This window comes from Pyrgilauda ruficollis, unplaced genomic scaffold (genome assembly GCF_017590135.1).
Source record: "Pyrgilauda ruficollis isolate IOZ18807 unplaced genomic scaffold, ASM1759013v1 scaffold15, whole genome shotgun sequence".
Classification (NCBI taxonomy): Eukaryota; Metazoa; Chordata; class Aves; order Passeriformes; family Passeridae; genus Pyrgilauda; species Pyrgilauda ruficollis.
Window position 1 is genome coordinate 5,330,597 of NW_024513654.1, and position 16,699 is coordinate 5,347,295.

Consider the following 16,699-nt stretch of genomic DNA (forward strand, 5'->3'; position numbering starts at 1 on the left):
ATTAATTAAATGGCAAAATTCTCCTGGCTCAAGTGATGCTAGGATTCCTACTTAAGCATTTTGTATCCTGAGAAGTCCCCTAATAGGAGCTCAAAGGATGCAGTGAATAACGCTTTGAGCAAGTAAATAATTCCAGCCCATCCCGAGTCCATGTAGCACACTGTGGAGAGACAGACACCTCATTCATTGCTTACTTCAATTGGGTCATTAATGAAATGCATAGAGTTTAGAAAAATTTGAAAACTAGCTGTGGAGATAACTCTTGGACCAAGCCTGAAGGGGCCATCCACTGCAGCCAGTGAAAAGAGATATGTGGTGGCCTTTTATCAGCAAGATAATAAGCTTAAAGGGGGACAGAGAGGACTTGCTGGATATAAGTGACATAAGCTGAATTTGTTGGAGAAAGATAACAATGTAGGAAACAGCCCCTGAAGGCTCACCTTTCAAAAGACAGAGCCTCTGTCTTGCATTAAACTCTGCAGATTGCTTTACAGAAGCTTAATCTTTCTATCTTCCACTGCTTCCCCTAGAGTGGCATTCAGCTTTTGTTCTGGCCATCCCAAAAACTAATTATAACATGTTCCCTAGGAGGCATTTAGTAAAACTAAACAGGTAGAGGAAGAGGTCTTAGGACTTGAATCCAATTCTTGGTATGGTATGACCTGCTGGATTCAGCCAGAATCATTAAGGAGTGATAGATGAAGCTTCACTGATCAGCAAAGATGACTCACCCAGAAGAACAAGTGCTGAAGTTAGCACTTATTTTGTGGGTGGAAATAGGAAGGAGGGGAAGAAATCTCAAGGAGAGAGGCAAAGGTCCTTGCTGTCAAGATCAAAGCAATGGCCAAAAGGAAACTACTCTGATGGTGCACAGAGATGGGAGAGGTGTCTGAGCAGGAGCCTGGCTCAGCCACGTGGCCTGGCCCAGCAGAAAGCCTCATGTGTAATTTTAATTTCATCTCACCCATCTTATGGAGACGTTTTCTTCTCCATAAACAACTGGTTTGAGAGAAGGGCACATTTTAGCCAGTAGACAAGTGGAAGGCCAGGCACTGCTGATCAGCCAGAGGCTCTTTCAAGGGACTTTTCCCTCCCTTCCTTATCCTATAATTGTTCATAAAAACAAAGACATAATTTTGTTTACCCAAATCCCCACTGATAGCCTTAGACTGGTGTAAGGAGGTTATTGCTGTGCCCAGCTAACCTCTTGCAGCAAAGAAAGTGCAAACATGGCCTTTATTCTGTGCATTTCCTGGAGGAAAGGGTACTGGACAGGAATTCAGATAAGAAAATTCATGTTGTTGCTGTTCTTCGTATTCTGTGAAGTATTTTAATGGGGATAACAATACACATTAGACATCCTGTTCAGTAACATTTTTAGTACCCAGCTGAGTCCAAATATAAACTATAATGGCATATGGAGACTGTCTTAAGAGCCATTTCAAATCAATTTAGTTTTATATAGTGTCTCTTCAAGTCTCTCAAGGTGATTTACAGTGAAAAAGCAAATAGTGGGATAGTGATTTAGTAGAGTAAGGCATGGCAGCTGTCAGGCAGGAAGGAAAAAATGCTGCATGGAGACGTAAAAGTCTAATTTAAAAGCAGTACAAAGGTAAATATATCTCTTTGCTCTTCCAGTACAAGAAGCAGTCAGGTAATGAAGCCAGGTTGGGTTCAGTTTAATTCAACAGTTCAATGGAGCCATTTACAGACGGAAATGGACCTAAAACTGAACCTTTTCCACTCAACTGCTGAGATTAGGAAAAAAACAGGGAAGAAATATTTGTGACCAATTCATTTTACCATCATATTTCACAACCTCAGAAATTTCAGACTTCCTGTGGCTTGGACTTCTGCCCTAGGGGCTTATGAAGTCAAGAAGGCAGCTTTAAGTGTCTTTTTCATGGAAATTGTTAAAGCCTTTTTTAAAGAAGCAAGATTCTAGTCAAGAAACCTTGACCTGGCTGGTGTGACAAGCATTGTGCTGCTCCTGTGCACGGAGGAGGAATAATTCTTCAGAGAATGTTTCCCTCTGCTACAGGACACCCTTCCTGTGGGTTTTTGCCCTCCTGCTCACCCCTCAAGGGAAGCTGCTACAGAAGCCATGAAAACACTCATATTTTGGTGTTCCTAGTTGAGGATCACATTACATCCTTACATTGGTGTAAGTGCTCAGGGAAGCTGCTACAGAAGCCATGAAAACACTCATATTTTGGTGTTCCTAGTGTGAGGATCACATGTGCTTCTTACATTTCCCTCCCACCAAAGAGCTCAGAATGGGCTGTTGGATGTGACCATTTCAGCAAACTTCAGGCAAGAGAGAGGGAATGCTACTGACTTCCAGGGACCTGAGTACACAGGATCCTGGGACAGCTCAGCATGGAAGGGACCTTGGAAGACTTCGTGGGGAAGGGAGCCTAGATGAGATGATCCAGTGCCCAACAGCATCTTGAAAACCTCCAGTGATGAGGACTCCACCACATCCTTAGGGAGGTTGTTCCCATGTTTCCCTCTCTTCTTTGAGAGGCCTAAACCACCCATATTTCCTTCCACCTAAACCACCCACATTTCCTTCCACCTAAGCCAGCCCTGTTTCCTTCCACCTAAACCACCTGTTTGCTTCCATGTAAACCACCCACATTTCCTTCCACGCAGCATGGAAGGGACCTTGGAAGACTTCGTGGGGAAGGGAGCCTAGATGAGATGATCCAGTGCCCAACAGCATCAGCACAGTCTACCTTGCCTCTAGGAAGAATTTTCTGCTATGCAGGGTTTCCACATCCCTCTGGGAAGAAGCAGAAGTTTCTCATTAAGGAACAAAAGTGCAGCAAGACCAATGCAGACATGAAAGCACCACCAGCAGGGAGGCAGTTTTAGATTACAAGTGAAGGAGAGTAGCTCTGTGTTTCACAGGATCACAAAAAGGGTGATGTTGGAAGGGACCACTGGAGGTCATCCAGTTTCCTTCTGCTCAGAGTTGTTAAGGTAACTTGCAAATACCAGAAAAGTCTCAGGACAGACTGTAAATATGCTGTGCCAATTTTACATACTGAGAAACCAGGTACACAGGTCAAATAAGAAGTCCAGGGCACGACAGAGAATGGAAACTCCAGCCCTGGAGTCCCAGTATTTTTCCTTCCTGTAACACCACCGTTCTTTGTTGATGAGGAAGCAGCAGTTTTCAGCTTGGTCTTCATTGCACATTCACTAAATTATTCCATGTGCTTCTGGCTGCACCATGGATGGCAGGAGAGCCAATGGACAGCACTGAAAGGCTTTTGGAAACCTGCAGCAAGACTGGCTGAAGTGAAGCAATGCTTTTCTCCCCTCACTTTACTAGCTCTGCTATCAGCAAAATGCCTTTCTCCCTTTCCAGATGGGAGCTGGAGCAGTGGGAAATATTTTCCCTCGGAGTTTGTTGCTCTGTTGACAGGAATTTTAAGACAAAAGGTCATTTTGGTGGATTTAAAAAGCAGTGGAACTTCATGCCCCTAATGAATGGGCAGCAGGAACTCATACTGGCAGTGCTCAATGGCTGCACATGAAACTAGCCAGGCTCAGTAAATGAAACCAGATCCCAAAATGCAGCCTGAGATAACTGAAAGTATGCATCAAAGTTTATTGTAGGAAAATGACTGAGTGGAAAAAGAGTGGTCTGCTCTGCCCCTGCACCTCCAAAACATATTGTACCATTTAAACCCTCTAGAAAGACATCTGCCAAAAATGTGATTAATTCTCCTGAAGGGCATGTGCATTACTTTTGTAAAACAGTTGAAGCAGCAACTGCACGTCTTTGATTACTCTTACGAAAGCAACTTAGGAAAAATCCTAGGATTGCTCTTGTGTTTGAAGCTGGATGTTTACTGCTTACTGGCAGTGACTTGTGTAGCAAAGGTGAAATGTGGTCAGGAAATGGTTGTAACCCCCCAAAAGGGTGAGTCCCAGAGCAGCCTGTCCCAAATTCCAGCAGCACATCCTGTGTCTCTGTTTGGAGTGCCACCCTGTGGACTGCTGCTCCCATGAGCTCCTCTCCTTCCCACAACACTCAGGACACACCTTGGGCACACGGATGGGTGACAGCACCTCTGACCTCCCAACCCCACTGTCCCTGTCAGTCCTGTGTGTCCCTGCCCAGCCTGGGGAAAACGGGGCTGGGGGAGAAATGGGAATTTCTGTACCAAAAAACAGTCTCTGTTATGAAAGACCATTTTTACCTGTGCTTTCTACACAACAGAATATGAAATGCCACCACCACTTCTGAGCTGGATAGGAAATAATTGGGGCATCTGTTGGTAACAGCTGAGTGTCTTGCATTACACCCCCAATGCAGAGCTTTGTACACTGAGAAGAGACCAGAGAAGCCCTCTGCTCATCCACAGAAGAATTAAGCCCCTGGTAAGTCAAGTTCATCCTTGGAAGTCAATTTCTGGATTGCATTATAATTTTTTTTCTCTCCGAATGTTTGTGCAAGACTTGCAGGTTTATTCACTGGAGATTGCCACCATAAATTTTAGGAGTCTGGCTCACAAAGCCTGTAACAACCTTGTTTAGTAAAGGTGTGCCTTGCAGCATTCCTGCAGTAATGCCACTTTGGCTGCCCCTTACCTCTGGGGTGAGGTATTTCATCATGATTTCCTTTCCTTTCTCTCCCAGCTTTTCATCTGGAGCAATTTCATATTCTGCCTGGAACAGACATACAAAAAATAAAAGTCAATATTTGCACTCATATTTCACCATTATAACTTCATTTTGGATGTGGCCTTAACAGAACACTCTGTATGAAAAATTTGAAGGAGAAATATCATTTTCTGGTGGAATCAAAACCTGTACACACAATCTTATTAAAATCCTTCCACTATATTTTGACCAGACCCTAGCGGTGCATCTTCTGGGGCTTTGTCTCTTAATTAACACCAATACCATTTAACCATTTAATTAATTTATATTTCATAACCTTGCAAAGCCAGCTTTCAGAAAGCATTTACTGACAAGAGAGATCAACTTCATTTGGTTTTGCTCGAAAGGAAGGTGGACACAGAAGGTAAAAATATTTCTCTGAGTGGTAGAGAAAGTGAATAATTGTTAACCCTTGCCACAGTGCTGTTTCAAGTGCCAGGTGAATACATATATATATATAGATATTATTCAATATGTTGTCTTTTTTGTTTAATGTGTCTTTTCTATGTATTTATGCCTTGACCTTGGTCTAACAATACCTGTGCAAAGCAGAGAGACCTGCCCATCACTATTAGTGACCCTTGGCTCAGTCCCCCCTGATTTCTCAGGCAGATTTTTGAGGCCAAGAGGAAAGAAGAGAGACCACTTAGAGGAATAGACACCATGAGCAAAATTCTCTTTGGCTTCCCTACTGCACTAAAAAAGGGAGCACCCCAACCTCACACACAAAGTCTACCTACATTTTAAAATTCTGACTGCTCTAGGTATTGAAGCATTACTGACTTCTGATGAGCTTTGTTTACATTAGAAATAAAAGAAGCACAATGTGTGTACCATGAAGATATGAATCACTTCAGCTAAAGTTTTGGATCCATGGAAGGCTTTTGAAGGAAACATGTGCTGCAGGGCACCTCAGGGGCTAAAATGACATGTTATCTTAGGGACATTCCTGCTTGGCACTGCTTGGAATATGAAGCTTTAGCCTTCAGGTCAAAATATTTTCCAGAATTAAATAAAATAATAATAAAAAAAGAAGACGACAGCCTAACAGCTTTCATGGCTGTATTTAAAAAAGGATCCCAGAAAATCCTGCCAAGCCAATTAAATAACCTGGTCCAATACAAGCTGTCTGTGATGATAAATGAGGAGGAAGCTTAAAAAAAAAAAAAAAAAAAGGAAAATCAGACTGAACTGGCAAACACTTAGAAGAAGAAATTTCAGAACTATTGCCCACTGGAAGATGTATGTACTGCTCCAGGCTGGATGCAATAAATCTGCAGGCTGGCTGTAATGGATAGCCCAGCTAAGCAAACCTAGGAATGACATGGAAACCACAATGTAGTAATAATGCTATTCCCCTTCTATCTGGCCAGTGCTCATTTAGCTATTGCAGCTCAAGTCTGGAGCTGCATATTTACACACAGGCAAGGCAGGTTGCTTAAACAATCTGGAATTATGATCTGATTTGGTTTGAGAAATGACAATGGCCGTAAATAAAAATTATGAAAAAACAACCAAAAACTAAAATCCACAAGTACAGTACTTCTTTTTAAGTGACAGTTTTGGTGATGAAACTGATTAGGTTCTCATAAAACTTAATTCAAGAGTTTGAAAAAAATCTTTTATCTAATTTCCTGTCCTTTTAGATGGTATCTGAGTATGGGTCATTTCAGCTCTTAAAGTACAGAAACTCTGAAATGCTTAGAGCATCTTAGCAGCATTTTTCTCCATGATTTCTCTCTCCTTCATTTGCTTTCAAACTCTGATAATATATTGTCTCCCTAGCAAATAAAACCTGATTATAAGTCATCATCTCCTATTTGAAGTGCACCAGGAGAGCTGTTGAAAAACTTGCTGTCCTTTTTGCCACACATAACCTCTAACAGTTGCATCCCATCTGAACTGTACAACAGGAAACAAACCAGGACAGACCAGAAGACAGAAACTCAGCAAGAACTGGATGTCTTGAAATGCAATTCCTGATGGGATCCAACATATGCAGAGCTAAATGCACATATATACAGAGGATCTTGTTCTGCCTCAAGATAGACAGCAAAGAATAAAAGGAAGGTTTAATTACGCTTGCATTTGACATTCCAAGGAAATGTGACATGGCGGTGGCGAAGGTGGGAAGTGACAGACAAGTGAGGATGTGACAAGGAACCATAAGCTCCAACTGTGCACAGTGTTGATTTCACTGTAGGTCTGCACTAGAAGCCTGTTCCATTTTGTTCCTAAGTTCATTATTATTTCTCCCTTCGGTGCCATTTTTGAGCTGCCAGCAACAGACCCTGGAGCATTTTCAGCCATGACCTGTTATTACAGCAGATAGACAGGGATGTCCCCATGCTCTCTCTGCCACCTGCCTGGGAAGCCACCAAGGTCCTCAACTCCTGGTCTTGTGCTTAAATCACAAGATACCTCCCTTTCTTTCCCAATACTCAAAAGCACTGCTACAGTTTGCAAATCCCTAATTGCTAGAAATAACATCATTTCTTAAAATCCGTGTGGAACAAAATATTTTCCATTATTCCTTTGATGAATCCAGGCATGTGTTTCAAGGCTCCTGCTCTGAAGTCTAATAGCTTCTCCATGCCCTAGTTAGGTCAGACAGGGCCCTATTCATAGCCCATAAACGAGGGGAGGATTTACGATCACCCTGACTCCGTGGGACAAGCTGCAGGGAAGGCTCTTTCTGTGGGCAGGCAGAGATCCTTCAGCCCAAATGGGGAGAGGATGTGGGCTGGCCACTGTCTGCTGCTAGCTTTTCTTCTGGCTGCTCTTTTGGAGGTGGTGGTTATGTTGGTGGCTCCTTCTTCCATAGAGGCAGCCGTGGCTGGATGGAGGAATGGGAGTGCAAAGTGGCCTTCCCCTTGGAGCAGCTGTCCTCAGGATGGGCTGAGAGATCAGATGGAAAAATGCTCTTCAGCTGGGAAAGAGAGCAACATCTAGCCTGTGGCTGGCTGTGGGATGGGACCATGGGCTCAGGGACAGCTCAGGTTTGGGGGCTGGAGGCTGCCTGTGATGGATGGAGAGCTACCAGGGCAAACACACAGGGAACCCACAGGAGCTCACATTGATTCTGACACAGCAATTTCTGTAGTATCTGCTTTTCACCTTAATGTTTGAGCTCCTGAAACTGCATGGCCAAAAATATGTGAAAATGGAAAAACATATCCAAAGAGATCTCTCTGCAGATCTGGGAGGATGCTCTCCCACAGCAGGCAGCTGATGGTTGCCTGCGGCAGCATGGCATGGCTGAGGGAATCATCACCCCTTGTACCCACCAGAAGATGGAGATGGGAACAGACACTCCCACCAGAGCAGTTTTGGCTTCTTGGTAAAAGTCAGGAACAGTGGAATCACCTTTTGAGCATCTGCAGGAGGTTATGGCATTTCAGTCCCAATTTTTCACCTCTACTTTCTCAGCTCCCTCCTCTGTTATCTGAGAATATCTCTCTGCTCAGTCTTTTCTCAGACTCCAGCCTCTGCCCTGTTATTGCTCTGTCCTCAGTGCCTGTCCTTGCACTTGCCTCTGCTGGAGATTTAAAATCTGTGACTAAAAATTGGAAGGCAAACCTCAAACAGCTGGGATTCATAATAACTTGCATTTCTAAATGAAAAGTGAACTTGAAGCCATATTTTTCATTTTTAAAGGCAGGGCAGAAAGAGCCCTTTCAACTGTTTGAAAACACACTTTGAGTTAATGAGTTTGCTGATACCAACAAACTGGCATTTCTGATGGGAAAAGCCTTGAACAGCTTTAAGACACACATACACAGATGGTTTATATACCACAAAAGGGACTTAACCAAATGAAATCTCCCTAACAGCAAGACAGGGTTTTTACAAATGGCATTAAATGGATGCTCAGTCATCCTTTCACCCCAGGTAAGTGCCATGTCTAGTGAAGCATTCAGCTGAAAAGTCCACCCCAGGAGATTGTGCCTCTCACCCTGGCCCCTGAGCCCAGATATCACAAGCAGAAACAGCCTGGAGCAGGGCTATTTTCCTCCAGAAGATGCATTTTTGTGTGACTTCAGTGCAAAAAAAGTAACCTTGTTCACATTAGAGAGAATAATGACCAAAATTGTCCACATTCTCCTCCAGTCAGCCTAAATCTGGCCCACATTAAATTGTTAAAAGCCCTCCCTTGGTAAAAAGACATTATGAATGCGAGTAGATGAGCAGGAAAGGGAGTCCAGAAGCTAAAGCCTTCATTTTAATGACACATAAAATCACAGCAGAAGGAAATGTCAGGTGCTGGCTCCCTGGGAATGTGCTGATGAGAAGGGGACAGGAGCAAGAGGTCCCTGCTGAACTGAACTGCCCCCTTCTTGTGCTGGAGGCACTGGCTGTGGAGAAGCAAACACGTCTTGCTAGCCCCTTGCCTACTCACTGATCTGCCTTTTAGCACAGGAAACATTTCCCCTCACACTTTATTTTAATGGCTCTCTTTCAACAGCTCCGAAGTCGATGTTGCTAAAATATTTGTAAGCAGAGCAAAGTGTGCTTCAGGGCTGTGCGTGATCCCTTGGGTAAGGGCTTCAAGGGGAGCCCATTTAATCACAGACCATCTCCACCTAATGATAACAGTTTATGTTCACACAGTTCCACCATCTGAAGGGCTACACCAGGCTTTGCTGAGCCGTTCTGTGGTTCCAAGCACCCAGACGAGCACGCGATGCCTCCAGAGCCCGTGGGAGCTCGGTGGATATTTTATCTCAGCCATCAGGACCTCTGTCATGAGTTTGTTTGCACAATATCTGCAGCAAGAGATGGCTGTCTGTCCTTACAGCCCTCGTGCCAGCTGGGAGAAGGGGTTGCTGTTGCTCCATTTCCCAGACAGACAGACAGACAGACACACTGACAGGCACTCACTGGTCCCACAGCAGCAGTGGGAAGCAAACACCCACAGCTCCACCAGTGCTGCGCTGCAGAGCTCTGCCTCTCTTTGTTCTTATCACTGTTATCATCTAACGTTGGGGCCTGCTGCTTACAAACCACATGTCGTGTCAGTCTGGGCTACAATCGATTGTGACTGATTACCCAAACACCGCTCGCACAAAACATGGAGAGACTTTATGCCTCTGAGCGCTTTCGTCTCAATTACTGGTTGAAATTGGCCAAGGTATTCACAGGTCTCAGAGGGAGCTGACAGCTACACACCTACATGCATGCACAATTCAGTGATACAAATCCTTTTTCTTCAGAAGGCAGCTTAACAACTCCTTAACAGAAAAAAAAAAAAATCCCCAAATCCTGCCATAATTACATTTGCAGGAGACTGCATCAGACCATGTTAGTTATTTCACACAACAGCTGACATAAATGTCCAGTCAAGAGAGGATTTTTTTTGTCTCTTTACATATTCTGGTCTGCAAGGTCTGGATGATTCCACCAGCCTTTGGAAGCAAAGGTGTGAGAGAGCTTAGACTCTCACAAGGATGTTGATAGGTTGTTAAATGTCTGACTCAGCTTCTGGGTTTCTCCCAGAAGCCTCAGTCACTTCTTTCCTTGCAGACAGTTGAGTGCATGAGTTGAAAAACTGTATAAAATATTGGGAGGCATCAAGTATTGGCTTCTGCCAGTGACTAACTGTGTCACTTAGATGGGCACTGAAAAAGAGAGATGATCCTCCCATTCAATGTGCAAAAAGCTCTGTGAGTCCCTCAAGAATAGCTAAATATGATCCCCTTTTATCTTTTCCCTTTATTTGACATTACACAAAAGGTAATTTTTGCATCTCATGTTAGAAAAATAACTAAGACAAAAGAAAATGAAGGCACTTGGCTTTTCCTGCTTGTTACAGCAGGTGGTCTAGAAAATGTTTCCCATTCCTGGTGGTCTCAGATTAGGGCTGTAAAGTCAGACTCCTGGTCTCATTTATAGGGCTTTTTTTTGCCTACCATAGGGCTTGGCTTGAATCCCACTACTCACTAAACACAGCGTGACCCTGCTGGGCAAATTTCAGTAGCAATCATCCAATTTAATGGCAAAGGGCTGTGTTGCTTGACCTTAATTTAGGGATTTTCATGGGCTGGGAGCAAGCTTATACAGAATTTGAAATCAATAAACAAATGAGATTGCTGTTAATTAGTGTTAAAAAGAAGCGAGAAAGATAAGGATTCAGACCTCCAGCCAGACTGGCATTTTGTTTATCAAATCCTCACAGTGCCAGTCTGAGCCTAACTGGGAACAGACCAGTGGCCCAGTCAAGGTACCCAGGGCAGCTCCAGCCTGCAAAAACAAGTTGGGCTGGGTGAAAAACAAAAGGATTTGGGAATCAGCTTGGGATTGCTTGGAGACACACCTTTAAAATAAAGCCAGTGCCACCAGGTCTTGTATTTGCAGGGTTCCCAGACAAAGGAAGGAATGATGTATCTGACTCCATGTTCTTAGAAGGCTAATTCATTATTTTATGATCTATAATATATTAAAGAATACTATACTAAAGAATACAGAAAGGATACAGACAGAAGGCTAAAAGAATACTAATGAAAAACTCGTGTCTCTCTCTTCAGAGTCCAACACAGCTTGGCCCCAATCGGCCAATAAGTCAAAATAATTCACAGCAGAAACCAATGAAACAATCACCTGTGGGTAAACAATGTCCAACCACTTTCCAAAGCAGCAAAACACAGGAGAAGCAAATCAGATAATATTGTTTTCCTTTTTCTCTGAGGCTTCTCAGCTTCCCAGGAGAGAAATCCTGGGCAAGGGGATTTTTCCAGAATACATGACTGTGACAACCAGGAGCTTTTGCAGGAGCAGTGGGTGACACAGTGCCCTCAATCCCCAGAGCCAGCAGCAGGCTGGGCAGCACTGCAGCCACGGCTGGCACACGGGGCCCTGGGGTGCTGGACAGATGTTTCCCCGTGCCCAGATGTTGTTCCTGCTGTCAGTGGTGTGCCCTGAGTGCAGGCAGGGCTCACACACCGGGGGATTCCCCTCTGCAGCCCCTGGGAGCTGCTGGGACCAAAATGTGCTGCCTGCAGCTGCAGGGAGGAGAGAGAACAGAGCTGCTGAGCCCCTCCAAACTGAGCACGGCTCTGCCTGAGATTAAAGCACTTACAAGCTGTCTTCTGTGAGGTTTCAGTTGTTGGTTTCTCTGGGTCTGGATTGAAGGCACTTGAGACAGTAGTTCGTGTTATGACTCAGGTGTTTATTATTTCTTATCAGTAAACCAGCCTCACTACTGTGAGTTCAGCAGCTTTTCATTAGAAGGCACAAAATGGCCAACAACCTCTTGTTACAAGGCCTTTTAAGACTAAACTATCCAATTAAGAACTGACACCTGGATTATTTTCCCTTTTAGCCCAAAGAGCAATGTGGACTTTTCTGCCCAATTACAAAATGCCACCCAAACCCATGAAGAAGGAGGAAGAAGAAGCATGAAGAAGAAATCCAGGATGACACCCTGTGCTCTCCATCTTGCTTCCATCCACAACACACTGAAAATCCCAAACCCTAAATTTCTCAGCAAGTGATGCACCTATGGTGCTCTCTATAATATATTTCACACTTTTGTGGATTCCAGTCTATCTTGAAGTCCAGGAAACTTTCTCCATGACTGAGGGTCAATGTCATTGCTCCCCTGGGGGTCAGGGCACCCCAGAGCAGACGGAGAAATATTCCCGGTGCCTTGGGCTTCCACACCCTGTGGCTGCCTTCCCAGGGATTCCTGCAGAAATTGCCATCTCCTAGGGGCTGCAGGTGGCACAGCTGGGGTGCCTCCCCCCAGAGGGGTGTGTGGTGTTTCATCAGTGGCAGACACCTCACTGGACAACGCTGGTCCAGCGCAGGACAAACACATTCAGGGTACCCAAAGTGTCCTGCTGCCTGCTGGCCTTGAGCACAGCTGCACAGAGTGTTTGTCAGATGTCTCATGTACCTTGATGATGACACTTTTCACCAGAGAAAATCACAAGCAGGAATAACAGGTGGAAGTCATGACCAGCTGAAACTGATTCAGATATGACTTTATCCATCACTTTCTGTGATGCTGTAGGTTTCCTGTTGTTACTGCAGGAGTAACATAAACCTTAAGAGACCACATGTCCTCTCCAGACTGTTACTTTTACAGCTTCAGTGCAATCCTCACATTTCTCTATACTTCAGAGTAGCTTCATCATGTTGCAAACAAAACAATTTTATTCCTGTTGGTATGCATTGTTCTGCTTCTGACTGTCAGTGTTAGCCAGGGAGAGAGACCCTGTGGGCACTCACCAGTGACAAATTCATCTTGCTCTTTGGTACCATTTCACCTTTTGGCTGATCAACACCCTCCCCTTCCCCAGGTTCCCAGCAAAAGAAGTCACTGAGAGACTTTTCCACTGTGAACAGCTGGCAGGACACATGGCCAAGTGCTGCCAGACTGGGAAAGAGCGTCAGGTCCCCCAGGGCTTGGGGGTGATGCTCAGTGGCTGGGTTAACTGATGGCTCACTGGGGTGGAAAATGGAGCAGATTTGTTTCTCAGTGACCTCAGTCAAGTTATTTATGTAGCTTGTGCTTCTGCTCTCCTATTTGAAAAAAACAGGGTGATTATCAGGGCGTCCTTTGAGAACCATCCTGAATCCTATGGATGAAAGGCCTTGTTAAGGGATAACAGGATTATTACATTCCCCATCCTCTCTTGTCAGTCCATTCTCAACTTCCCTTTCCTCCCAGTGCCTCCCAGCATGGCAAGCTTCACCCCCATCAGCAGAGATTGCTCACAGCAGCTCAGCAGCTCGGGTGTTGACATGAAGGGAGGCCACAGCAGCACTGTGGGGGTGACTGTCCCTACCCCTCTCTGCTGGCTCATGTCCCCCAGGCTGGCACCAGCCCTGCGTGTCCCTGTGCTGCCAGTGGTGCTGGGCTGCTGCTGGGACCAGCCCTGTCCCTCTCAGACACAAAATCCCACAAAACAGCGATTTCTTGGGGTCAGAGGAGTCTCCTCTTTCAGGGGAACATTGCAAAGCACCCCAAAATACCACAAGAATTGACTTACCACCGAGTCAAGGAACCTAATGCAGCACTCGAGCTCGGGCCGAGTTTCACAGAACTGCCGAAAGAGAAGCCTTCCAATGGGCTGCTTTTCACATATGCTGCAGTAATCTCTCTCTAGAGGCAATAAAGAGAAGAACAGAAGCATGAAAACGAGAACAGCTCTGCCTTTTGGGTTGCTCATGAGTTTAAAGCATTGTGAGTGAGTGCATAACTACAGCCTCAAAGCACAACCTCCTTCTCCCTGCCACCACGTTTCAGGTATCCAAATACAAATATAATTAATGGCTTTAGGACTCAAGAGAGGCTGAATTTTGTAGGGCTGATGTTGGTAAAGGTCAAGCAAAAGCCATTCAGCTATTATGAAAAAATAATTTCATATTTTTCTCTGGTGGAAATGTATGCAAAGGTGTAGCTCAGACTGGTGGTATTGGTGGGAATGTGGGGAGCAAATTACAGTCCTTGAAACATGAGTCATACATTAAAGGGCAGAAAAAGCTGGAATTTGTGGAGTCCTTCCTGGATGCTTCCTAGATATGCACTAAAGTGCCCCACATCTCTGGAAATGCTTAGCCTACTTTCTATTAAACAATTATAGTAAACTATGCATCTTCAAAGGTTTCAAAATTTCTGCTATTTAATTGCTGAGCATTAAGGAATGGATAGAGCATATGGCATCTGGCTCATTTCAGTTTAACACAGCACTCCTCACAGAACTGTATTTCCCCTTAAAAACCATGTTTAAATGCCATTCCCTTGTGCTGGTGCATCCACAACCATCACTCACAGTAAAGCAAAAGGTCCTTTGTCCCTCACAAGGACTATCAGCAGGAGAATATGGATGAAGGGCGGGCATCATTAATTGGCATGGCACCAGCACAAATGCCAAGGGCTTTGGATATTTTTCTGGTGAGAGCAGAAAATCCCCCAGCCTGCTTGGAGCAGCAATACTTGCTTGAGACACGTTATTCCTCTACAAGTACACACATGTCAAACAACATACTGTGTTTCCTTAGGCATTCTTCTCACCACCCTCCTCGCTGCCATATGGCACTTGCTGTTATTATGGAAACAACCAGCTTCTAAACACATAACACAGCACTGCAAACAGACATATCAAACCCCCACAAGTTGTCAGTGCCTTGGCTATTTCTCTCTTGGGCCTATAGTTGCTCCTGAAATGTCTTTGATTCTCCCTCTGCTTTGGCCCCCCATGTCCTTCAGCTCCTCCCACTCCATGGGTGCAGGCACATGTCTGTGATGGAGCTCTCCTTGGCCATTGAGGCACCTAGCTGAAGGAGCTGCTCATCTCAGCTGGTGCCCTGGGGACCACGTTCTGCAGAACCAGAATTGTCATAGAATCATGGAATGGTTTGGGTTGGAAGGGATCCTAAAGATCACCTAATTACACATCCCCTGCCATGGGCAGAGACACCTTCCACTATCCCAGGTTGCTCCAACCAACCTGGCCTTGGACACTTCCAGGGATGAGGCATCCACAGCTTCTATGGGCAGCCCATGCCAGGGCCTCCCCACCCTCTGGGTACATTTGTCCTGAACAGAAAATGCTGTATGAGGTGTTGGAGCTCTGCCCTGCAGCTGGGTGACAGCGGGCAGGAGCAGCCAAGGCTGCCTCTTGTCAGAGGAAGGAGGGAGCCTGCTCAGTGCAGCACCTGCTGTACCTCAGGAACTGGTTCCTGAAGCACTTCATCAGGAACTTGGTCTAGTGGTCACTAGAGGCATGGGTTGGGGATAGCTGAAATGGGCTTTTCATTCAGTGTGGTCTTGCTCTGGTCTGGTCTTCTGAAGCAGTTTGGAACAACATGCCAGCAGCGTTTTTTCGCTGGCACTGCCATTCCATTTTGGATCAGGATCTCACTCAATCTATTGAGGAAACTGCAATGTTTTGATGCTCTCTCACAAGCAAAACTGGATCAAAATCACTGTGTAAATCCTAACCTGACCTCCAGTCAATCTAATTATCGCAGCCACCCCCTGGCACTGCTTTGTTTGCCTGAGCTGGAGCCTTCAGCATGGAACATCATGGCACTGATCGGTGTGGTGGGAAAACCAGCAGGATCCCTGGGACACGGAGCAGCCTTGGGGTGTCCTTGTAGGTGCTGCCAGCTTGTGCTGCTTGACCAAGTGGCATTTTTAGTGCGTAACTGCTGAAGGGTGTGCAGGCACGTACAGCACTAAGGGAAGTGAAGGAGTCAGGAGAGTGGATCAGAACAGCCACTCAAAACATCCCAGAGGCCAGCACGATGCAGAGGCTCAGCAGCTCAGGGGAGCTCTCCTGGGAGGTGTGAAGGTTTAACTACATCTGCCTGATGCTGGTTTCTGCTACCTTGACTAACTAACTCTTGTGAGGGCATGAATAAAACATCCACCCTGAATACCAGCAGCACACAGCCTGCTGGTGGAAGGACTGAATCCCTCCAGAAGCCCAGACCCACAGCAAGCTTCCTCATGCCAAAAAAGGAATGAGACTCTTTGGATTCATAATGGAGTAAACCAGAAAGAGACAAACACAATAATCAGCTGGTTTGCCCCATATTTTCTCTTGTACAACATCATTTGATGGACAGTAATAACTGTTGTACAAAATGCAGTTAGTTTATCAAAGTTCTTATGACATGGTGACACCCAATGTAGCAGAGGATGATCTTCTACCAAACAGGCCAGTGAGAACAGGTAACTTAGTGTGCAAATTGCACATCCATAACTGTTCTTCATAGTACAGCAGGAAAAGAAAACAAGGAGCTAAACACTACGACATAAGTGGATAAACACAACATAAATAAGACATGAGCATGGACTTTTTTCCTCCTACTCTACAGAACTTGGCCAACACGTGAGAAGGAAAAAGGAAATACCAGAAATAATCTCTGAAAATGCAACAGCCAGAGCAGCTCCCTGGAGCCATCCACGCCTCCGTCATGTGCATTGAACTGCTGGATGTACCAACACAGATAAATACACGACAAAAATGCTTTCATTCCTTGTCGGTGACACAAATTATTTTCTTAGGCC

The 16,699-nt window shown here is 45.1% G+C and overlaps 1 protein-coding gene across 2 annotated transcripts in view; it reads right to left on the minus strand.

Moving 5' to 3' along the window:
• The window catches only part of GRK5 (G protein-coupled receptor kinase 5), a 148,408-nt gene that overhangs the window by 39,290 nt on the left and 92,419 nt on the right, over positions 1-16,699 (minus strand). For both annotated transcript variants that reach the window (XM_041461383.1, XM_041461385.1), the window contains exons 3-4: positions 13,671-13,783; positions 4,606-4,683 (exon numbers count right to left, since the gene is read on the minus strand). In XM_041461383.1, the coding sequence (XP_041317317.1) occupies positions 4,606-4,683; positions 13,671-13,783 (191 nt within the window). The remainder of the gene's footprint in view (positions 1-4,605; positions 4,684-13,670; positions 13,784-16,699) is intronic.